Source organism: Salvelinus fontinalis, chromosome 1 (genome assembly GCF_029448725.1).
Source record: "Salvelinus fontinalis isolate EN_2023a chromosome 1, ASM2944872v1, whole genome shotgun sequence".
Lineage (NCBI taxonomy): Eukaryota > Metazoa > Chordata > Actinopteri > Salmoniformes > Salmonidae > Salvelinus > Salvelinus fontinalis.
This window is the reverse complement of record NC_074665.1, coordinates 14,339,957-14,365,779: the sequence shown is the minus strand read 5'-3', so window position 1 is coordinate 14,365,779 and position 25,823 is coordinate 14,339,957. Positions and strand designations below refer to the sequence as shown.

The following is a 25,823-nucleotide window of genomic DNA, read 5'->3' as shown; positions in this document are numbered from 1 at the left end:
CCTCAGACCTGCTCAGGATGGGTCATGTCCTCTAACTCTCCCAGTCTCACAACCCAAAGTGATAAGCACTGTACTCAGACCTGCTCAGGATGGGTCATGTCCTCTCACTCTCCCAGTCTCACAACCCAAAGAGATAAACACTGTACTCAGACCTGCTCAGGATGGGTCCCTGAAGATGCATCTTCTATGTGTGTGTCTTTAAAAGTACACAAGTAGCATTTGGCCATTTTGTGTCCCACCTAACTGGACTGATTGTTGAACTGCTCCATAACTATATAATACTACTTCAACCTTTTGAATAATATTTACCATAGTAACGAGAAATATACACACAGCTCGCTCCATGAGAGAGAGAGAGAATTCACAAAATGGGACAAGCACCAAATTGAGACTATGCATGCAGAATTCTGCAAAAAAAATCATCAGTGTACAACATAAAACACCAAATAATGCATAGCAGAATTAGGCCGATAACCGCTAATGATCATATACAGAAAAGAGCCGTTAAATTGTACAATCAATCAAATGTATTTACAACCACCTAAATGGAAGCAATTCCCAAACCTTCCATAACAAAGCCATCAACTACAGAGAGATGAACCTGGAGAAGAGTCCCCTAAGCAAGCTGGTTCTGGGACTCTGTTCACAAACACAAACAGACCCCACAGAGCCCCAGGACAACAGTACAATTAGACCCAACCAAATCATGAGAAAACAAAAAGATAATTACTTGACACATTAGAAAGACTTAACAAAAAAATTGAGCAAACTAGAATGCTATTTGGCCCTAAACAGAGAATACAAAGTGGCAGAATACCTGACCACTGTGACTGACCCAAACTTAAGAATCTTGATAAACTCACATATCTATTGGGTGAAATACCACAGCAGCAAGATGTGTGACCGGTTGCCACTAGAAAAGGTCAACCAGTGAAGAACAAACACCATTGTAAATGCAACCCATATTGATGTTTATTTATTTTCCCTTTTGTATTTCTGTAGTTAACTACTTGCACATAATGTGAAATGTGTTTTTGTTGTTGTTGTTAATGTCACTTTTGTTTATTATCTATTTCACTTCCTTTGGCAATGTAAACGTATGTTTCCCATGCCAATAAAGCCCTGGATTTCAGATGTTTAGGGGCTTTCCTAACCCTTTACACACAGACACACACACACACACGCTCTCCTGCACTTCACATGGCCACAAATATGCTCTTGTAAACAAGACAGTCCAGAGTTGAAACGCTCTGAGGATTGAGAAAAAAGGGAATTTCTCTTCGGCCTTCAGGGAATGAAGTTGAGTAAAGGCCAAGAGAGGTTCACTGCACACGGCTACACACAGTCTGAACCACTGACCTGACAGGGAATAGTCCTCAGACTACAGATTGGCTTGTCCAATCCAAACCTACCCCAGTCCTACACCAACACACACACACACACACAATCCTACACAAGATATACTGTACAAACAACAAAATCACACTCACCTGTTCGTGGAACTCGATCCCCATACTCAGTGTATTAATCAGAATGGCGATCATGATTCCTCTTCCAAAATACTTGCTGTCCACTATCTTCCTAAAGGTATCACACACCAGCCTCCAGGCCCGGACCACTCTCCCCACCGTGCTACCCAGCTTTCGCTGCCTCTTCCCGGGCTGACGGCTGTCCCGACGGTCCCTGCGGTCCCTGTGGTGGAGGTCCTGGGTGAACTCGTAGACGCCCTCGCTGTCGGATTCCCCGGGGGTCTCGTTTCCGTCAGTGCCTTCTGACTCCCCTGACAGAGCCTTGACACAGTAGGGGCACGACTCAGGGTCAAAGGTGAACGAGGGGTCCAGGGTTCCGATGGCACTCAGGTCATGTCGTGAGAGCTGGGCTGGAGGGAGGACGGGATGGACGGTGACGATGAAAGGAAGGAGGGGTGGTGAAGAAAAACTGTCATAGTTCCAGATAAATCACATCGGCACATTTGTTGATATTTGCACGTCAGAAAAAGCAATGTTCCCTTTTACTCCCTATATCATCACAGTCACAGCATGACTTCAATTAAAACAAGACAAAAACAGCAGTCGAACCACACCTCTAAGTTCTGTCTTTCTCACATTGGTTTGAGTGTGTTTAATGGCTTACCTGTGGATGTGTGTGTGTCTAACACACTCGGTGGTCCTCTCACCAGGGGTAGAGAGGGTATATTTAGGTTTATATTACTAATGGTACTAGCTGTAACACTGCCACTTCTAAACTCCATTAGTGTGTTGGGCTGTAGGGTGGGGTAGTTTTTAGGTCTGGGACCAGCGAACGGTACTGAGTTCCTCTTCATAGGCCTAGACATGGGCGTAGGGGCCAGAGAGAAGGGGCTAGTGGTAGGGGCGAGGAGTGTGGGGGTGCTGGGCTCCAGGTGGCAGTCTGTGTGTAATGTACTCCGCACTGATGACGAGTTGCCTTTACCGGTTCCCAGAGCGGGATTGGCCGGTGACACCGGGTTTGCCAAGTTCAGGTCAGAGGTCGGCAACGGAAGAGGACACAGCATGAGACGTCCAGTGCCCCCGTTGTTGCTATGGGAACCCATCTCCACTTCCCCCCCTCCTCCCCCGACCCCCGCCACCCCTCTCCCCCCTAGTCTCCCTCGCACACTCCCGTTCACTAAGTGATAGTGATAATGATGATGGTGATGTTGGTGAACCAAGTAATGAACGGACATAGACCCTTTTGTGGAGACCACAGAACCCTGTCTGGAAGTCTTCCTCCTCTTTCTCTGGCTCCCCCGTTCCCTCTCTCTCTCCAGGGCAGGAGGAGAGGCTGCGATGTTCATCCCAGCACGGCGCATCACGGCCCGGCAGACATGGGCCACCTGCCTGAACCCATTGCGGATGACGTGGACCAGGAGTTTGAGCAGCTCGTCGTAGCAGGAGCCCGGCTCGGAGAAGGAGGCCAGAGTACTAGCGTTGGACAGGAAACGGACGCGCTGTTCCCTCATCAGCTGGCTCTCCCTCTGCTTGGTCTCACTGAACTGGGTGGCGATGACGACCAGACACAGGTTGATCATGAAGAACGAGCCAATCTGGAGAGGGACAACCAGAAACACACACAGAGTTAGGAGAGGGACAACCAGAAACACACACAGAGTTAGTATCTAGAAAGAGTCCTGCACACCTTTTTACATGTATTTCATCTGCACTGTTTGTCATTCTTTTTTTGTGCTAATAAAGAAAATAAACTATACTAAACTATAAATAGTCAATCTGAAGAGGGACAACCACAACCACACATAGTTAGGGGTTGTCACTAGTTGCCGCAAAGTCAAAATTGGATCTATTGTAAAAATTCATGAAAACAAAAATGTGCTTGTTTGTCTTAATTTAAGGTTAGGGCTAGACCCAAGGTTAGCAGTGTGGTTAAGATTAGTGTTAAGGTTAAGGTTTCAAATCAGATTATAAGAAGAGAAGTGTGACAACCAGAAACACACACAGAGTGAAGAGAGGGACAACCACAAACACACAGAGTTAAAACATTGAGAAAGAGTCAATCTATAGAGGGAGAACCAGATACACACAGTTAGGATAGGGACAATCCAAAACACACACAGAGTTAGGAAAGGGACAACCAGAATACACACAGAGTTAGGATAGGGACAATCCGAAACACACACAGAGTTGGGAGAGGGACAACCAGAATACACACAGAGTTAGGATAGGGACAATCTGAAACACACACAGAGTTAGTAGAGGGACAATCCGAAACACACACAGAGTTGGGAGAGGGACAATCCGAAACACACACAGAGTTGGGAGAGGGACAATCCGAAACACACACAGAGTTGGGAGAGGGACAATCCGAAACACACACAGAGTTGGGAGAGGGACAATCCGAAACACACACAGAGTTGGGAGAGGGACTACCAGAACACACACAGTTGGAGTCTCTCCCAATCCACTTTAGGGAGTTTTTCCAGCTACATCTCATCTCCACTGTGAGTTTAACATACAAATAACAGACAGTCCCCCAGGTTAGTTACCGGCTAGCCTCCCAGCCTCTGAGAACCTCCCAGCCTCTAAGAACCAGCTTCCCCAGCTCTGTGAACCAGCTCTCCCAGGTTAGTTACCGGCTAGCCTCCCAGCCTCTGAGAACCAGCTTCCCCAGCTCTGTGAACCAGCTCTCCCAGGTTAGTTACCGGCTAGCCTCCCAGCCTCTGAGAACCAGCTTCCCCAGCTCTGTGAACCAGCTCTCCCAGGTTAGTTACCGGCTAGCCTCCCAGCCTCTGAGAACCAGCTTCCCCAGCTCTGTGAACCAGCTCTCCCAGGTTAGTTATCGGCTAGCCTCCCAGCCTCTGAGAACCAGCTTCCCCAGCTCTGTGAACCAGCTCTCTCAGGTTAGTTACCGGCTAGCCTCCCAGCCTCTGAGAACCAGCTTCCCCAGCTCTGTCAACCAGCTCTCCCAGGTTAGTTACCGGCTAACCTCCCAGCCTCTGAGAACCAGCTTCCCCAGCTCTGTGAACCAGCTCTCCCAGGTTAGTTACCGGCTAGCCTCCCAGCCTCTGAGAACCAGCTTCCCCAGCTCTGTGAACCAGCTCTCCCAGGTTAGTTACCGGCTAGCCTCCCAGCCTCTGAGAACCAGCTTCCCCAGCTCTGTGAACCAGCTCTCCCAGGTTAGTTACCGGCTAGGCTCCCAGCCTCTGAGAACCAGCTTCCCCAGCTCTGTGAACCAGCTCTCCCAGGTTAGTTACCGGCTAGCCTCCCAGCCTCTGTGAAGGTTTGCTTGAGGAGATAATACTGTACTCTTTCACCAGGCTGTGTACTGTGTAGTGGTGAGGGAGTTTCAGACTGAACAGATGATGGTGTTCTGAGACATGTTTATGGAAGCAAACGTCTCTTTACATAAGGGCCTTGGAGGGCAGTCAGGAGTCAGAAGTTTACTAGGTGTTTGAATAAGTAGCTATGCCTAGGGCAATGAATTCTGCTACACACACACACACACACACACACACACACACACACACACACACACACACACACACACACACACACACACACACACACACACACACACACACACACACACACACACACACACACACACACACACACACACACACACACAGACACACACACACAGACACAGATAGACACAGACACAGACACACACACACACACACACACTTACGATGATGAGGAGGATGAAGTAGATGAAGTTGTAGAAGGAATGAGAATCCATCACAAAGTACATGATGTCCACCCAGCCCTCCAGAGTGATCACCTAGACACAGAGAGAGAGAGGGAGGGGGGGAAGAGACACAGAGAGAGAGGAGGGGAGAGAGAGAGAGGAGGGGGAGAGAGAGAGACAGAGACACAGAGAGAGAGGAGGGGAGAGAGAGAGAGACAGAGACACAGAGAGAGAGGAGGGGGACATGGAGAGGAAGGGGAGAGAGAGAGGAGGGGATAGAGAGAAAGACAGAGACACAGAGAGAGAGGAGGGGGACATGGAGAGGAAGGTGAGAGAGAGGAGGGGTGAGAGAGAGAGGAGGGGAGAGAGAGAGACAGAGGAGAGAGGAGGGGAGAGAGAGAGACAGAGACACAGAGAGAGAGGAGGGGGACATGGAGAGGAAGGGGCGAGAGAGAGGAGGGGAGAGAGAGAGGTGGGGGACATGGAGAGGAAGGGGAGAGAGAGAGAGAGCGAGAGAGAGAGAGAGAGAGAGAGAGAGAGAGGAGGGGAGAGAGAGAGAACGGGGGGAGAGAGGAGGGGGAGAGAGAGAGAGAGACAGAGGAGGGGAGAGAGAGGAGGGGGATAGAGAAAGAGAGGAGGGGGACATGGAGAGGAGAGAGAGAGAGAGAGAGAGGGGGGGGGAGAGAGAGAGAGGTAAAGAAAGAGACAGAGAGAGAGAGAGAGAGAGAGGAGGGGAGAGAGAGAGAGAGGAGGGGAGAGAGAGAGAGCAACAGAATCACAGACAGTATGTCACACATTTTGATTTCCAACCCCTCCCCAGTGATACATTCACAGAACACTCCACCTCTGTCTTTTTCTCTCTATGTACCGTTTGAGGTTCACCCTGATACCACAGAACACAGCACAGCTGACAGTAAATTATGATGTGAAATCTTCAAATGAAACAGTCTGCAAAGTCTGTAAAGACACCACTGTAACACAGGGACAAATTAAAACTCGAACAAAGGCCCTGCGATTAATAGGCTGATAAGAGAGTCAATGACGGAGATGAAATTAAGAACTTCACTTTGCTTCCATCACCATAATTGTTGCTTCTCTCTTAATCTACCAAACCCTATTCCTTAGACACGGCAGCAGGACAACCAATTTCCCTCTCTGTCACTGTCTGCGGCAGGTAGCCTAGTGGTTAGGGTGTTGGGCCAGTAACTGAAAGTTTGCTAGATCAAGTCCCTGAGCTGACAAGGTAAAAATCTGTTGTTCTGCCCCTGAACAAGGCAGTAAACCTACTGTTCCTAGGCTGTCATTGAACATAAGAATTTGTTACTGAAGGTAACTAAATTGTCCAGTTAATTAACCTGTTGGGGATGGGGGCGCTGTTTAGACTATTTATGCTAATGTGGCTAATTTTTTAAACGGCTTCCCACAAAATCCTTGATCGTACAATATGCATATTATTATTATTATTGGATAGAAAACAGTCTATAGTTTCTATAGGAGTTGAAATTTTGTCTCTAAGTGGAACAGAGCCCATTCTACAGCAATTTCCCTGACATGGAGTCAGATTTGAGAAACGTTGGCCACTTTTCTGAAGTCATTTAAAAGGGCACTGTCGTTGCTATGACTATACGGACACTTCTTACGTCTTCCCCTGGATGCCTTTACGTGATGACGATTCCAACGGGCTCGATTGCTCGTTCACAGGCCCTACAAATGAAAAAAACGTTTAGCTAGCAAGTCTTTTCTTGCTGCGTAACGCGCGTGGAAGACACCGACCCTCTCCTGTTCCAAGCGTTAGTTTAGCCTGTTATATTTCTCCGGTCATCTTTTCACTCGTTATAGGAGTTACAAACATCACAAAGTAGTTAATTTAAAGCGTTTTATAGCAATTTATATCCGTTTAGTGCGATTTTGGGACATTTATTTTTGCAACGATGTGAAAAGTTGGGCACGCTTTTCAGTTCATCCCGAACGTAGTTGACATTTCCACATGGCAAGAGGACAGCTTTCCACCAAAAGACGATTTCTCCCAAGAAAGGATCCTTTGCCCAAGATACTGATGGAAGAACAGCTCAAGGTAGGACATTTTTATTATGATAAATCGTGTTTCTGTCGAAACATTTTAGTGGCTTAGGACGCCATGTTTTTTGACGTAGCTTCGCTTGGCGCAAACTGTATTGAAAAGTAAGGATAAATTAAAAAATGTAATAACGCAATTGTATTAAGAATTAAATTGTCTATCAATCCCTGTCCACCCTATATTTTTTAGTCACGTTTATGAGTATTTATGTATAAGAGTAGATCACTGTCTAAGTGGCGCAAGGACGTTTTCTTTACCAGCTTGTCTACATTTCACATTGTCTAACCATGATTTTGGTGGCTAAATATAAACATTTTCGATCAAACTGTATATGCATGTTGTAATGTGATGTTACAGGAGTGTCATCGGAAGAATTCTGAGAAGGTTAGTGAAAAAATTAATATCTTTTGGCGATGTTGACTTTTATCGCTCACTTTGGCTAGAATCAATGCTGGGCTGCTAATTGCTATGTGCTAAGCTAATATAACGATTTATTGTGTTTTCGCTGTAAGACACTTAGAAAATCTGAAATATTGTCTGTATTCACAGGATCTGTGTCTTTCGATTCGTGTATGCTGTGTATTTTTACGAAATGTTTGATGATTAGTAGTTAGGTAAACACGTTGCTCATTGTAATTATTCTAGTCCATTTGTGATGGTGGGTGCAATTGTAAACTATGCCATATACCTGAAATATGCACTTTTTTCTAACAAAACCTATCCCATACCATAAATATGTTATCAGACTGTCATCTAATGAGTTTTTTTGTTGGTTAGGGGCTATAAATATCTTAGTTTAGCCGAATTGGTGATGGCTACTGGTGTTGGTGGACAAATAAAAGATGGTGGATTATGCTAATGTGTTTTTAGGTAATAGATGTACATCTTTACATATTGTGTCTTCCCTGTAAAACATTTTAAAAATCGGAAATGTTGACTGGATTCATAAGATCTGTGTCTTTCATTAGCTGTATTGGACTTTAATGTGTGAAAGTTAAATATTTTTAAAAAATATTTTTTTTGAATTTCGCGGCACTGGTTTTTCAGTGGGGGGGGGGGGGGGGGGTGCCGCTAGCGCCACGCTGATCCTAGACAGGTTAAAGTTTAAATAAAAAAATACACCCTGGGCAGGACAACAGTTATATGAAAGTGGGATCAGTCAAGTGGTCAACTGTTACAGCGTACTTAAAAACTAAAACGAAGACAGAGATAAAAACACATTTACGACGAAGCTTCAAAGGGTACGTTTAAAGAAGATCTAGAGTAACATCAATTTCCAAAGATCAACTGTCTCTAACCTCGGTGCCAAATATTAAAGTACCAACGTAATGCCATCTTCCTGAGACCCTTCTGAAGTACTGCCAGCCTGGACCTTTAAATGCTTTCCTTTTAAACGGGTCAACACGATTGACTCTGCTTTGTGGAGTGCCTGTGTGGTTCGGTGAACACCATCACATATACTACATATACACGTACATGCAAATCTATATGTACACCCACGCCCATGTCATTCCCTCACCTGAAAGATAGCGATCCAGGCGTATCCGATGTTGTCAAAGTTGATGGCTCCTTTGAAGGGGTTGACGTGTCCCGCGGAGCAGTTACTGTAGTACTGGTACCAGTTGATACAGGTGGTGTTGTCTGTGCTGTTGTAGGACTTCATGTTCACCTGGCACTGGAGACCTCCCTCCTCATACAGGGTGGGCACAGAGGAACACAGACGCATGCCGTTCTCCCTGGGCATGGAGCAGATGAAGGGACTCTCGTCATCCTTCTCTGTGTGGTAGTAGGTCTCTAGTTCGATGGACAGAGGACTGCAGGAGAGAGGCAACGACAGTATAGTTAGTGTACTGTGATAGTAGTGTTCTAGTAGCTATAGGAATAGAGCAGATGAAGGGTCAGGAGAGAGGGAAGAAGAGATGTGGTCGTTGTAGTATCAACCATCTAGATCACGCCTGGGTAAAGGCCGGCCCGGGGGCCGTACGCGCCCCGCGACCTGATTCAATACGGCCCGTAGAACCATGCTCAGATCACATAAAGAATTTGCAATAGTAAAGTTTTGAAAAACATGTTTCTTTTTCAAATGAAAAGCCCAATGAATACTCGCCTTTGTGTAATGATTTAACTCCCACAGCTTGTGGGACAATCATTTTGAAGGCACGTATAAATAACAGCTGCACGAGGACAGACAGTGACTGACAGGCTGACACACACGTCGCAGTTACAAATAGTAGCTAGCTAGAAATTGCGCATAAATTTGTTTTTTTAAGATTTCAAAGAAAAGGAAAGTAGACAATGAATGTAGTGTCACGACTTCCGCCGAAGTCGTCCCTTCTCCTTGTTCGGGTGGTGTTCGGCGGTCGACGTCACCGGTTTTGTCTGTATTACACACACCTGGTTTCAATTCCCTTATCATGTTCCTTATTTAACCCTGTGGCATACATTTCTGTTCTGTCCGTGATTGTTGGTGTCTTTAGTGGTTGTTGTATGTGCTAGTGTATGTTCCTATTTGGAATTTTGCTTGAATTTCTGAGTAAACTCCGTTGTGTTGCTCAAAATCCTGTGTCCTGCGCCTGACTCCGCTACATCTCTGCACCCAATCGCTGACATGTAGGGTGTTTTGGGGCCTTTATGCACATCAGATGTTCAGCCTTGTCAAAGCCTTCAAGGTAAAATTACTCCTCCTGACCTGCCAACCATCATCGGATGGGGCCACAGTGTCTCCTGACCCCTCCTGTCTCAGCCTCCAGTATTTATGCTGCAGTAGTTTATGTGTCGGGGGGCTAGGGTCAGTTTGTTATATCTGGAGTACTTCTCCTGTCTTATCCGGTGTCCTGTGTGAATTGAAGTATGCTCTCTCTAATTCTCTCTTTCTTTCTCTCTTTCTTTCTCTCTCTCGGAGGACCTGAGCCCTAGGACCATGCCTCAGGACTACCTGGCATGATGACTCCTTGCTGTTCCCAGTGCACCTGGCCGTGCTGCTGCTCCAGTTTCAACTGTTCTGCCTGCGGCTATGGAACCCTGACCTGTTCACCGGACTTGCTACCTGTCCCAGACCTGCTGGTTTCAACTCTCTAGAGACAGCAGGAGCGGTAGAGATACTCTTAATGATCGGCTATGAAAAGCCAACTGACATTTACTCCTGAGGTGCTGACTTGCTGCATCCTCGACAACTACTGTGATTATTATTATTTGTCCATGCTGGTCATTTATGAACATTTGAACATCTTGGCCATGTTCTGTTATAATCTCCACCCGGCACAGCCAGAAGAGGACTGGCTACCCCTCATAGCCTGGTTCCTCTCTAGGTTTCTTCCTAGGTTTTGGCCTTTCTAGGGAGTTTTTTCTAGCTACTGTGCTTCTACATCTGCATTGCTTGCTGTTTGGGGTTTTAGGCTGGGTTTCTGTACAGCACTTTGAGATATCAGCTGATGTAAGAAGGGCTATATAAATACATTTGATTTGATTTGAAGTAGAAATAGAAATAGAAGCCAACAATCTCACCCACCTTCCGACACTACTAGTCCGTTCCCTATCATGTCAACAGTGAAGAGGCAACTCCAGGATGCTGGCCTTCTAGGCAGAGTTGCCAAGAAAAAGCCATATTTCAGATTTGCCAATTAAAATAAACGATTAAGATGGGCAAAAGAACACAGACACTGGACAGAGGAAGATTGGAAAAAGTGCTATGGACAGACAAATCTGAGTTTGAGGTGTTCGGATCACAAAGAACAACATTCGTGAGACCCAGAAAAAATGAAAAGATGCTGGAGGAGTGCTCGACGCCATCTGTCAAGCATGGTGGAGGCAATGTGATGGTCTGGGTGTGCTTAGGTGGTGGTAAAGTGGGAGATTTGTACAGGGTAAAAGGGATCTTGAAGAAGGAAGGCTGTCACTCCATTTTGCAACGCCATGCCATACCCTGTGGATGGCACTTAATTAGAGCCAATTTCCTTCTACAACATGACAATGACCCAAAGCATAGCTCCAAACTATGCAATAACTATTTATGGAAGAAGCAGTCAGCTGGTATTCTGTCTATAATGGAGTGGCCAGCACAGTCACCGGATCTCAACCCTATTGAGCTGTTGTGGGAGCAGCTTGACTGTATGGTACGTAAAGAAGTTCCCATCGAGCCAATCAAACTTGTGGGAGGTGCTTCAGGAAGCATGGGGTGAAATCTCTTCAGATTACCTCAACAAATTGACAACGAGAATGCCAAAGGTCTGCAAGGCTGTAATTGCTGCAAATTGAGGATTCTTTGACAAAAGCAAAGTTTGAAGGACACACTTATTATTTCAATTTTAAAAAATCATTATTTATAACCTTGTCAATGTTTTGACTATATTTCCTATTCATTTTGCAACTCATTTCATGTATATTTTCATGGAAAACAAGGACATTTCTAAGTGACCCCAACGGTAGTGTACCTGTCAACACAGTCAATCACATGATGTTTAATCCTGCAAAATGATTACCCTGTTCTAGATTATAAGGTTTCAGTCACTGTTCCCTCTGTCTGTGTGTGTGTGTGTGTGTGTGTGTGTGTGTGTGTGTGTGTGTGTGTGTGTGTGTATTTCGCTGAATTAGCGACACAAGTGTCTTTAAGTGGCCAAATCCTGCCTCTAGTCCTGCTGGTATATATATGCATTTGCTAACACACATATTTATTTATTTAAACTATTTAAGCTATTTCACACTTTAGGATGGCGTTACGCAACAGTCTCTACTGGCGAGTCAATCTGTCTTGGAGGGGATTTAATCGTTGTGTCCACCATGGAGTTTAGTGGTGTGCAGTTATCTGAATAATTCATCAGCTAAACTGGGATAATTAAAGTTATAATAATTAAAGATATCTTTCCATTACATATCCTCACTGTTGAAATCTGTTTCTATGGCTTTATCTACTATTATGAAATTCAAAATGATGGAATTTACCATTTGAAGAAAAGCTGAAACGTTTTGTCAAAATAGATTAGAAAGAAACGACCTCACAAAGCCATAATTTAGAAAAAACTTTAGTCCCTTACGAGAAAATGTCGTAAATCAAATGAGTACAACCATAGTGGAGATGTCATACAACGTGTATTTCTCAAAGGGCCCTCTGTGGTCTATAAACGTAGGGGCTGTAAAGGTCTTTCTCTAATCTCACTTGTGGTCCTCTCTTTCCCATGTATCACCGTGATGAGGCTCTATATCCTCCTGGTTACTATTTATAATACAGGATGATGGCCAGTATGACTGACTGTACTATATGTCAAACTTTCCCTTTCAACATCCCACCTTCTGGAATCAAAACTTTCCCTAGCAACATCCCACCTTCTGGATACCAAACTTTCCCTATCAACATGTCACGTTTTCGAAAACAAAAGTTCCCTAAGAAAAAATCATACATTCTTGAAACCAAGCTTTCCCTATCAACATCCCATGTTCTGGAATCAAAACTTTCCCTATCAACATCCCATGTTCTGGAATCAAAACTTTCCCTATTATTAACATCTCACATTTTTGAAACCAAGCATTTCTCATCAACAGACCACCCACAGGTTAAGTAACAGTGGCCCATTTACTGTAGAAAATAAACTCACCTAATTGGCCTCAGACCTCATTAGCATCTAACCAACCCCATTATATCTACCTCAGACCTCATTAGCATCTAACCAACCCCATTATATATACCTCAGACCACATTAGCATCTAACCAACCCCATTATATCTACCTCAGACCTCATTAGCATCTAACCAACCCCATTATATCTACCTCAGACCTCATTAGCATCTAACCAACCCCATTATATATCTACCTCAGACCTCATTAGCATCTAACCAACCCCATTATATCTACCTCAGACCTCATTAGCATCTAACCAACCCCATTATATCTACCTCAGACCTCATTAGCATCTAACCAAACCCATGATATCTACCTCAGACCTCATTAGCATCTAACCAACCCCATTATATATACCTCAGACCTCATTAGCATCTAACCAACCCCATTACATATCTACCCTTTTCTTAACCCCAACCCCTCTGGCCCCACTATCCTCACACCTCCTCTCCTCACCCAAAACCTCCGCACCCCTAAAACTTTGTTTTATAATTCAATATTTTACAATTTTATATGTCAAATGTGCTGAATACAATGGGTATAGATTTAACTGTGAAATGCTTTCTCAGGAGCCCTTGCCAACGAAACACAAAAGGAAAAAAAAACACAAGAATGGAGTTTTATACAGGAAGTACCAGTACCAGATCAATGTGGAGTTATATACAGGGAGTACTAGTACCAGATCAATGTGAAGTTATATACAGGGAGTACCAGTACCAGATCAATGTGGAGTTATATACAGGGAGTACCAGTACCAGATCAATGTGGAGTTATATACAGGGAGTACCAGTACCAGATCAATGTGGAGTTATATACAGGAAGTACCAGATCAATGTAGAGCTATATACAGGGAGTACCAGATCAATGTGGAGTTATATACAGGGAGTACCAGATCAATGTGGAGCTATATACAGGGGGAATCAGTACCAGATCAATGTGTAGAGGTACAAGGTATTTGAGGTAGATATGTACATGAAGGCAGGGTAAAGTGACTAGGCATCAGGATAGATTATAATAAGGTATTTGAGGTAGATTTGTACATCAATAAGGGATCATAGCTTTCACCTGGATTCACCTGGTCAGTCTATGTCATGGAAAGAGCAGGTGTTCCTAATGTTCTGTAGACTCAGTGTATAGTCTTGTGAATGTTCATAGAGTCAGTGCAGTTAGTCCGGGTAACCAATTAATGAACTATTTAGCAGTCTTATACTTTGGTGGCAGAAGCTGTCTTGGAGACTGTTGGTCCGAGAGCCGATGCTCCGCTACCATTGGCCTCACCCCTATCCTACCCTCCAACTCTATTTCTCAACCGTAGTCTGAATACTCTGATGGAGAGGTTGACTACCACACACACACACACACACACACACACACACACACACACACACACACACACACACACACACACACACACACACACACACACTGTTACTCACAGTGAGAAGTTCTCGGGCAGGAAGCAGCGGTTCCTCAGTAGCCCAGCCCACAGCTGAACACCCACGATGCCGAAGATGAAGAAGACGAAGAAACAGAGCAGCAGGACGTTCCCCAGCATGGGCAGGGTGTCCAAGAGCAGGGTCACCAGGATACGCATACCTAAGACACACACACACACACACACACACACACACACACACACACACACACACACACACACACACACACACACACACACACACACACACACACACACACACACACACACACACACACACACACACACACACATTGTTTAAATATATTGTCAGAAACATATGTATACACATATCAACGCGTGTCTTGTATCATACACAAACCCATGGACACCGAAACACACCCATTCAGACCCATACACAGCCACACAAACCCATGGACACCGAAACACACCCATACAGACCCATACACAGCCACACAAACCCTTAGACACCCATACACACCCATACAGACCCATGCACAGCCACACAAACCCATGGACACCGAAACACACCCATACAGACCCATACACAGCCACACAAACCCATGGACACCCATACACACCCATACAGACCCATACACAGCCACACAAACCCATGGACACCCATACACACCCATACAGACCCATACACAGCCACACAAACCCATGGACACCCATACACACCCATACAGACCCATACACAGCCACACAAACCCATGGACACCCATACACACCCATACAGACCCATACACAGCCACACAAACCCATGGACACCCATACACACCCATACAGACCCATACACAGCCACACAAACCCATGGACACCCATACACACCCATACAGACCCATACACAGCCACACAAACCCTTAGACATCCATACAATTCCATACACACCATACAAACCCATACACAGCCACACAAACCCATACACAGCCACACAAACCCATATACAGCCACACACACCCATACACACCCATACACACCCATTGACACCCATATACACACCCATACACACCCATACACACCGAAACGAATCCATGCATACCCATACATGCCCATACACACCCATACACACACATACACACCCATACACACCCATACATACCCTTACACACCCATACACACCCATGCACACCGAAACCATCCCATGCACACCCCTGCACACCCATACACACCCATACACACCGAAACAAACCCATACACACCGAAACACACCCATACACACCAATACACACCCATACACACCGAAACAAACCATACACACCAATACACACCCATACACACCCCTGCACACCCATACACATCCAAACCCATACACAAGCATACACTATTTACAAGTGGAGGGAAATGGAATGGTTCAACTGCAGTATAAGTCTGCACAGTAGGTTATAATAGTAGTAATGCAGTATGCCAGTCCGGACTCTGTGTGCCAGAGTGTCAGTGAGCAGGCCTGGGGAGGACAGGTTAATAACTGCAGTAAAACACCACTTCTCTACAACATCCCCTTAAGATTACCCCAGGGAGCTCTGGGCAGTGTTCCCCTAACTTTCTGACAAACACACATTTTCTCTCCTCCCGCTCCTGCCCACACACTCCCCGGGGCCATTGTGTGACTCCCCACCTACCACTTTCTCATTTGCTCTCGCCCTCTCTCTTTTCTTCTCACTCTCATTTTCTCTCTCTCATTTTCTCTCTCTTCTTCCCTCTCTCCCACCCTTAGCTTACAGATGTAGAAAATTGAGTACACAGCCATGCAATCTCCATAGACACACATTTGCAGTAAAATGGCCTTACTGAAGAGCTCAGTGACTTTCAACGTGGCACCATCATAGGATGCCAACTTTCCAGCAAGTCAGTTTGTCAAATTTCTGTGAAGTGGAAACGTCTAGGAGCAACAACGGCTCAGCTGCAAAGTGGTAGGCCACACAAGCTCACTGATTGGGATCAAGTGCCTAGCATGTAAAAAATAATCTGTCCCCGGTTGCAACACTCACTACCAAATTCCAAGCTGCCTCTGGAAGCAACGTCAGCACAATAAATGTTCGTCGGGAGCTTCATGAAATGGGTTTCCATGGCCAAGCAGCCGCACCGCAAGTCTAAGACCACCATGAGCAATGCCAAGCGTGGGCTGGAGTGGTGTAAAGCTGTGACTGTGGAGCAGTGGAAACGCATTCTCTGGAGTGTTGAAAAACGCTTCACCATCTGGCAGTCAGACGGACCAATCTGGGTTTGGTGGATGCCAGGAGAACGCTACCTGCCCCAATGCATAGTGCACACTGTAAAGTTTGGTGGAGGAGGAATAATGGTCTGGGGCTCTTTTTCATGGTTCGGGCTAGGCTCCTTAGTTCCAGTGAAGGGAATCTTAATGCTACAGCTTACAATGACATTCTGGATGATTCTGTGCTTCCAACTTTGTGGCAACAGTTTTGGGAAGGCCCTTTCCTGTTTCAGCATGACAATGCCGCTGTGCACAAAGCAAGGTCCATACAGAAATGGTTTGTCGAGATCGGTGTGGAAAACTTGACTGGCCTGCACAGAGCCCTGACGTCAAACCCATTGAACGCCTTTGGAATGAATTGGAACACCGACTGCGAGTCAGGCCTAATCACCCAACATCAGTGCCCGACCTCACTAATGCTCTTGTGGCTGAATAGAAGCAAGTCCCAGCAGCAATGTTCCAACATCTAGCAGAGAGCCTTCCCAGAAGAGTGGAGGCTGTTGTAGCAGCAAAGGGGGAGTGGAGGCTGTTATAGCAGCAAAGGGGGGACCAACTCCAGATTAATGCCCATGATTTTGGAGTGAGATGTTCAATGAGCAGGTGTCGATGAGCAGGTATTATATCCTGCCTGGTTAGACCTGTCCAGGGGTATAGTCGGATGGGGCCACAGTGTCACCCGACCCCTCCTGTCTCAGCCTCCAGTAATTATGCTGCAATAGTTTATGTGTCGGGGGGCTACCAGGCTTGATGACTCCTTGCTGTCCCCAGTCCACCTGGTCATGCTGCTGCTCCAGTTTCAACTGACCTGTTCACCGGACGTGGTACCTTGTCCTGGACATGCTGTTTTCGACGCTCACTCTCTCTACTGCACCTGCTGTCTCTAACTAACTGAATGATCGGCTATGAAAAGCCACGTGACATTTACTCCTGAGGTGCTGACCTGTTGCACCCTCTACAACCACTGTGATTATTATTATTATTTGACCATGCTGGTCATCTATGAACGTTTGAACATCTTGGCCATGTACTGTTTTAATCTCCACCTGGCACAGCCAGAAGAGGACTGGCCACCCCTCATAGCCTGGTTCCTCTCTAGGTTTCTTCCTAGGTTTAGGCCTTTCTAGGGAGTTTTTTCTAGCCACTGTGCTTCTTCATCTGCATTGCTTGCTGTTTGGGGTTTTAGGCTGGGTTTCTGTATAGCACTATGCGACATCGGCTGACGTTAAAAGGGCTTTATAAACACATTTGATTGATTGATTGTCCACACACTTTGTTTTTAAACCTTTTCTCAATAGGGGGTGCTGTTTTCACTTTGTAAAAATTTTGTTCCCAAATTAAACTGCCTCGTACTCAATTCTTGCTCCTACAATATGCATATTATTATTACTATTGGATAGAAAACACTCTCTAGTTTCTAAAACCGTTTGAATTGTATCTGTGAGTAAAACAGAACTCAAGTTGGAGCAATTTTCCTGTGAGGAAGTGAGAAATCTGAAATCAGGCAGGCTGTTCTGGGGTCAGTTTATTAATTTGCATGTCTTCTATTGGTCAAGATCCACTGAATACGCCTTCCCCTAGATGTCAGGAAATAGTGAGAATTGGAATGGAGTTGCTAGGCAGATCTGAGGCCATATAAATTGTCTGGGAACGTGGGGTCCACTCTTTTCAACATTCGCCATGACGCAAGACAGATCTCAGGATTGCGTTCTGGAAAGCTCCCGTTATAGGCCTTAGATATATCCGGCTCTGATTTTATTCGATATAGGTGTTAAAGACATCATAATGTTGTTATTTTAAACCGAGTTTTATATCAGTTTATATCAGTATATTGCGATTTTCGGATATTTCTTAGTGCTGCGTTATAGTGAGTTGGACACGTCTTCGCCACATGGCTAATGTTTACTGCTAATTCCAAAGTTGAAGGCGACAATCTACAACCGAGCAACGATTGCTCTGGACAAAGGACAACTTGCCCAAGATTCTGATGGGAGCTCATCAAAAAGTAAGAAGTATTTATGATGTTAATTCGTTGTTCTGTTGAAAAATGTTGACCTACTATTCCGCCATTAATTTCGGTGCGGTCTCGCTTTAACGCACGCTGTATGTCGTAGTAACGTTAATTTTAAAGATCTAACACTGCGGTTGCATTAAGAACTAATGTATCTTTCATTTGCTGTCCAACCTGTATTTTTTAGTCAAGTTTATGATTAGTTACTGATTAGATTAGGTGCCTCTCCCAAGAGTTCTCCCGACATTTTGTTGGCAGCTTGGCTACTATTCTCATTGTATAACCACGATTTGTGCCGCCAAATATGCACATTTTCGAACAAACTCTATATGTATTGTGTAATATGATATTATAGGACTGTCATCTGAAGAAGTTTGAGAAGGTTAGTGAAAAAATTAATATCTTTTGCTGGTTTATTCGTTATCGCTATTGTTGGCTTGAATCAATGCTGTTGTGTGGTTGGCTATTGTAGTAAGCTAATATAATGCTATATTGTGTTTTCGCTGTAAAACACTTAAAAAAATCTGAAATATTGGCTGGATTCACAAGATCTTTGTCTTTCATTTGCTGTACGCTTTGTATTTTTCATAAATGTTTTATGATGAGTATTTAGGTAATTCACGTTGGTCTCTGTAGTTATTCTAGTTGCTTTGGTGAGAGTTGTGATGGTGGCTGCAATGTAAAACTATGATTTATACCTGAAATATGCACATTTTTCTAACAAAACATATGCTATACAATAAATATGTTATCAGACTGTCATCTGATGAAGTTGTTTCTTGGTTAGTGACTATTTATATCTTTTTTTGATCGAAATTGTGATAGCTACCTATGCAGAAAAAAATGGTGGAGAAAAAAAAATTGTGTCTTTTGCTATAATGGTTAGCTAATAGAAATACATATTGTGTCTTCCCTGTAAAACATTTTAAAAATCAGAAATGATGGCTGGATTCACAAGATGTGTATCTTTCATCTGGTGTCTTGGACTTGTGATTTAATGATGTTTAGATGCTAGTATTTACTTGTGACGCTATGCTAGGCTTTGCTAGTCAGCTTTTTTACTGAAGGGGGTGCTCCCGGATCTGGGATTGTGTGCAAGTAGAAGTTAATCTTGTCTCATCTCTGCAACTCGGAAGGTCGAGTGATGCTTCCTCCGAAGCATTACTCGCCAAAACACGCTTCTTAACAACCACCCACTTAACACGGAAGCCAGCCGCACCAATTTGTCGGAGGAAACACCGTTCAACTGAGGACTGAGGTCAGCCTGCAGGCGCAAGGCCCGCCACAAGGAGTCGCTAGAGGGCGATGAGCCAAGTAAAGCCCCTCCGGCCAAACCCTTCCCATTATCTTCTTCAGATCATGACCATGTACTCTAGGAAACAGCATTCTGCAGGATTCAGCTTGTTGGTGGAGGGGTGTTGAACACAACACTCCCTTTATGCTGACCACTTTCTGCACCCAACAGCACTCTCTCTTTCTATCTGGTCAGAAACTAGTAAAACAGCAATTCCATGCAATGCAACACACACACATTCACACAAAACCACGCACACAAAGACATACAAACACAATCACATTAACTAGTCAACTAAATGATTATAATATTTTTTTTAATTGAACCTTTATTTAACTAGGCAAGTCAGTTAAGAACAAATTCTTATTTACAATGACGGCCTACACCGGCCAAACCCGGACGCTGGGCCAATTGTGCGCCGCCCTATGGGACTCCCAATCACAGCCGGATGTGATACAGCCTGGATTTGAACCAGGGACTGTATTAACACCTATTGCACTGAGATGCAGTGCCTTAGATCGCTGCGCCACTCAAAACCAGCCACTAGGGGCAACAGCGAGCGCTACTATCTTCAGGTAGGCTGACGGATTCTAGGGTGTCGTGGATGGGTATAAAAGCTGAGCTCTGGCGCCCAAGCGTGCGTTGTCAATCCCAGTGCTAGGCAATTGTTCATTTTCTTCTGTTTTAAGCCTTTCCAAAACTTTAACCCTAAAAGAGCAATGCCTGCCAACCTCATTTTCATCATCTCCAGCACCATACCAGTGTCTACATTATGTGAAAAAAACACGTTTCTATGATCTGGCGTAAAAATACAAGATGAAAGGTCTTTAAAGAAATGCTGCTCTGTGACATCACAGGGTAGGATTAAAAGTAATAAGCATTGCAACAAGTTTCTAGCCCAAGAGAGGGTAACTTCTCGCTCCCCACGTCACCCGAATTTCATAGTGTTGATGTCATCAGGTATAACATTTTTTGGAATTACCAGTTGCCACAGTTTTTCTATAGCTTGTTCTCCATCTCCTTTTTAAATAGGGAGCCACATTTTTGTCAGCACTCTCTTCAGCTCTCTCTTGTCCCTATGCAGCAGACATATGTTGAGAAATATAAATATGAAATCACAGTATCGAATCGCAATACATACAGAATCGTGAGAATCACAATACATCGAGTATCGTGATAATAATGTATTGTGAGGTCCCTACTAAGCATAGAGGTTCCCTCCAATGCATTATACAAGACATGTGCTCAGTCCCAACAGTGTCAACTCGCTCCCTTTTCATTAAAAGTGAATGGCCTTATAGGAAACTGTGCCCTAGCTTCCGGCATTCTGCATTCTTGCCTTCTACAAAAAATGGCTGCTTTGGCCAAATTAGTTATTCTGCTGTGGTGTTATGCTAGTGCAATAGCTTGTTGATGAGCCAACATGGGTCATAAGGGATACACAAGTTATTAAATTGATGCATGAAACCAAATTGTAAAAACGCTGGAAAAGATGGAAATTGTGTAATGACAAATTGAACAAGATGTCATTTTTCTTGCAAAAAAATATTAATTCCTTTGAGGCATTGCTCTCTTGCTTTCTCTTCCCGTTCTCTCTCTCTCTCTCTCTCTCTCTCTCTCTCTCTCTCTCTCTCTCTCTCTCTCTCTCTCTCTCTCTCTCTCTCTCTCTCTCTCTCTCTCTCTCTCTCTCTCTCTCTCTCTCTCTCTCTCTCTCTCTCTCTCTCTCTCTCTCTCTCAAGCTGAGAGGCCATACCATTTCAACATGGCTGCCAGGTCACTGACTGTGACGGGAGCCCATCTGCTTACAGGCACATCAAATCTGTGTCTCTCCTGTCAGCTCTGGCACTGGGACTGTGTGTCTACTGAACTCTACAGTTCCAGGGGAGGGAGTTGAAACACACATCCCTCTGTAGTTTAATCCGTAGGCAATGCTAACTACCTCTTACAAAGGATCTAAGCCCAATTTGCTGGCTAGTGTTGTTTTGATGAGGGAAGAAATAAGGGGGCTAACATGGGTCTACAGCAGAACTAGCATTTACCAAACATACATTAAAAACTTCTTAGGGCTAGGCCCCTTTTTTCACAACTTCCTGTCTGAATGACGTGCCCAAAGTAAACTGCCTGTAGCTCAGGCCTTGAAGCCAGGATATGCATATATTTGGTACCATTGGAAAGTAAACACTTTGAAGTTTGTAGAAATGTTAACATAATGTAGGAGAATATAACACAATAGATATGGTAGGAGAAAATGCAAAGAAAAACCAACTGCCGTTTTCATTTTTTAAGAGACGATCCTCTCAGAAATACAAGAGTAAGGTCATTTTGAAAATCATATTGAGAAAGATCCCTGGATGCAATTCCTATGGCTTCCACAGGGTGTCAGCAGTCTATGTTCAAGGTTTCAGGTTTGTAACTTCAAAAACGAATAAGAAATATCAGTTAAAGCTTCCAGCCGATATAAGACACTTATATGTACATAAATGTTTAAAATCCATAATATGTATGATTATTTATTTGAATTGCGCGCCCTCCAGTTTCACCGGAAGTTGTTCCGCTAGCGAGACTCCTATTCCTAAGAAGTTTTAAAAAAATCTCTTTCAGAAAAAATTGTCTATTGCTTTGTAGAGTTTAAATATCGTGAGACGGTTACAGTAGAGGGCCTACTGTAGTTGAGAGAATGATTTGACCAAAGGGAGATCACTGGCAAGGTGATGCCCTCATTCACCCCACTCAACAATGTCACCTCCCCATTCCATGTCCTCCCTTGGGTGGCTGTAGTACAGTGCTCCGCCTGACACCAGATATTATCCCAGCTAACCAAGACATTATTACACAACGTCTACTCTGAAGGTTCTAATTACGTTAGGACTCAACATCACCATCATAACATTCCGTAAACATCCAAAATAAGCATCCTACTTCATAATGTGATACTTGTCCAGCTAAATTCAAGGTCAAAAGATGACTTGTTCATTCTGTATTGTTTTCCAGAGATGCAGAAGCCCCTGGGATAGCTTGTGTCCAGAGACGTGCGGCTCCAGAGACGTGCTTCGACCACCAACTGTCTGTCATTTAGATCATGAGCATAGAGAAGAAAAATACATTGTTTACAACTGAAAATTAATCGAATGACTCCACTTCATTGACTATTGAATGTTAGGATGGACATAGCCTCTGCTCAACAACTCGAGAGTAGATAGTTTGGAGTGCTGCCTGGGTGCTGTATTCGGTGAACGATATGTACGGTGTGCTTATGTTCCTCACGACAGTCCGCCAAGATTCAACCCTGGAGCAGTGGAGCCCTGGAGCCCTGGAGCAGTGGAGCCCTGGAACCCTGGAGCAGTGGAGCCCTGGAGAACTGGAGCAGTGGAGCCCTGGAGCCCTGGAGCAGTGGAGCCCTGGAGCCCTGGAGCAGTGGAGCAGTGGAGCCCTGGAACCCTGGAGCAGTGGAGCAGTGGAGCCCTGGAGAACTGGAGCAGTGGAGCCCTGGAGCCCTGGAGCAGTGGAGCAGTGGAGCCCTGGAGATGTGGAGCCCTGGAGCAGTGGAGCCCTGGAGCCCTGGAGCAGTGGAGCAGTGGAGCCCTGGAGATGTGGAGCCCTGGAGCAGTGGAGCAGTGGAGCCCTGGAGCCCTGGAGCAGTGGAGCCCTGGAGCCCTGGAGCAGTGGAGCAGTGGAGCCCTGGAGATGTGGAGCCCTGGAGCAGTGGAGCCCTGGAGCAGTGGAGCAGTGGAGCAGTGGAGCCCTGGAGATGTGGAGCCCTGGAGATGTGGAGCCCTGGAGCAGTGGAGCCCTGGAGCAGTGGAGCCCTGGAGCAGTGGAGCCCTGGAGATGTGGAGCCCTGGAGCAGTGGAGCCCTGGAGCCCTGGAGCAGTGGAGCCCTGGAGATGTGGAGCCCTGGAGCCCTGGAGCAGTGGAGCCCTGGAGCCCTGGAGCAGTGGAGCCCTGGAGATGTGGAGCCCTGGAGCCCTGGAGATGTGGAGCCCTGGAGCCCTGGAGCAGTGGAGCCCTGGAGCCCTGGAGCAGTGGAGCCCTGGAGATGTGGAGCCCTGGAGCCCTGGAGATGTGGAGCCCTGGAGCCCTGGAGCAGTGGAGCCCTGGAGCCCTGGAGCCCTGGAGCCCTGGAGCAGTGGAGCCCTGGAGCCCTGGAGCAGTGGAGCCCTGGAGCCCTGGAGCAGTGGAGCAGTGGAGCCCTGGAACCCTGGAGCAGTGGAGCAGTGGAGCCCTGGAGCAGTGGAGCCCTGGAACCCTGGAGCAGTGGAGCAGTGGAGCCCTGGAGAACTGGAGCAGTGGAGCCCTGGAGCCCTGGAGCAGTGGAGCCCTGGAGCCCTGGAGCAGTGGAGCAGTGGAGCCCTGGAACCCTGGAGCAGTGGAGCAGTGGAGCCCTGGAGAACTGGAGCAGTGGAGCCCTGGAGCCCTGGAGCAGTGGAGCAGTGGAGCCCTGGAGATGTGGAGCCCTGGAGCAGTGGAGCCCTGGAGCCCTGGAGCAGTGGAGCAGTGGAGCCCTGGAGATGTGGAGCCCTGGAGCAGTGGAGCAGTGGAGCCCTGGAGCCCTGGAGCAGTGGAGCCCTGGAGCCCTGGAGCAGTGGAGCAGTGGAGCCCTGGAGATGTGGAGCCCTGGAGCAGTGGAGCCCTGGAGCAGTGGAGCAGTGGAGCAGTGGAGCCCTGGAGATGTGGAGCCCTGGAGATGTGGAGCCCTGGAGCAGTGGAGCCCTGGAGCAGTGGAGCCCTGGAGCAGTGGAGCCCTGGAGATGTGGAGCCCTGGAGCAGTGGAGCCCTGGAGCCCTGGAGCAATGGAGCCCTGGAGATGTGGAGCCCTGGAGCCCTGGAGCAGTGGAGCCCTGGAGCCCTGGAGCAGTGGAGCCCTGGAGATGTGGAGCCCTGGAGCCCTGGAGATGTGGAGCCCTGGAGCCCTGGAGCAGTGGAGCCCTGGAGCCCTGGAGCAGTGGAGCCCTGGAGATGTGGAACCCTGGAGCCCTGGAGCAGTGGAGCCCTGGAGCCCTGGAGCAGTGGAGCCCTGGAGATGTGGAGCCCTGGAGCCCTGGAGATGTGGAGCCCTGGAGCCCTGGAGCAGTGGAGCCCTGGAGCCCTGGAGCAGTGGAGCCCTGGAGCAGTGGAGCCCTGGAGCCCTGGAGCAGTGGAGCCCTGGAGCCCTGGAGCAGTGGAGCAGTGGAGCCCTGGAGCCCTGGAGCAGTGGAGCCCTGGAGATGTGGAGCCCTGGAGCAGTGGAGCCCTGGAGCAGTGGAGCAGTGGAGCAGTGGAGCCCTGGAGATGTGGAGCCCTGGAGATGTGGAGCCCTGGAGCAGTGGAGCCCTGGAGCAGTGGAGCCCTGGAGCAGTGGAGCCCTGGAGATGTGGAGCCCTGGAGCAGTGGAGCCCTGGAGCCCTGGAGCAGTGGAGCCCTGGAGATGTGGAGCCCTGGAGCCCTGGAGCAGTGGAGCCCTGGAGCCCTGGAGCAGTGGAGCCCTGGAGATGTGGAGCCCTGGAGCCCTGGAGATGTGGAGCCCTGGAGCCCTGGAGCAGTGGAGCCCTGGAGCCCTGGAGCAGTGGAGCCCTGGAGATGTGGAGCCCTGGAGCCCTGGAGCAGTGGAGCCCTGGAGCCCTGGAGCAGTGGAGCCCTGGAGATGTGGAGCCCTGGAGCCCTGGAGATGTGGAGCCCTGGAGCCCTGGAGCAGTGGAGCCCTGGAGCCCTGGAGCAGTGGAGCCCTGGAGCCCTGGAGCCCTGGAGCAGTGGCCTGTACGTCTGTTATAATCACGTTCTTATGTTGCAGCATGCCTATCGATCATGATACTCTCGGTTGGATGGTGCTTGGTTATGGACATGTTCCTCCATCCCCTTTCAATCACTCCCTCCCTTCCATTCTCACTCTCTTTATTTTGACATTCACTCACAACAGTCCAATTACCACCAGCAAAAGTGACCTTCCACACACAAACACACACACATCATCTGTTACTTGACACTAATGAACCTCTAGCCAACTTCAGCAACTGCAGTAGTGAGAGAGAATGACAGTGACTCAC

At 46.7% G+C, this 25,823-nt stretch overlaps 1 protein-coding gene across 1 annotated transcript in view; it reads right to left on the bottom strand.

The window, feature by feature from the left end:
• The window catches only part of LOC129852889 (voltage-dependent T-type calcium channel subunit alpha-1G-like), a 166,709-nt gene that overhangs the window by 133,450 nt on the left and 7,436 nt on the right, over positions 1-25,823 (bottom strand). The window contains exons 2-6 of the mRNA XM_055918878.1: positions 14,288-14,447; positions 8,760-9,054; positions 5,164-5,256; positions 2,134-3,064; positions 1,491-1,879 (exon numbers count right to left, since the gene is read on the bottom strand). Coding sequence (XP_055774853.1) covers positions 1,491-1,879; positions 2,134-3,064; positions 5,164-5,256; positions 8,760-9,054; positions 14,288-14,447 — 1,868 coding nt within the window. The remainder of the gene's footprint in view (positions 1-1,490; positions 1,880-2,133; positions 3,065-5,163; positions 5,257-8,759; positions 9,055-14,287; positions 14,448-25,823) is intronic.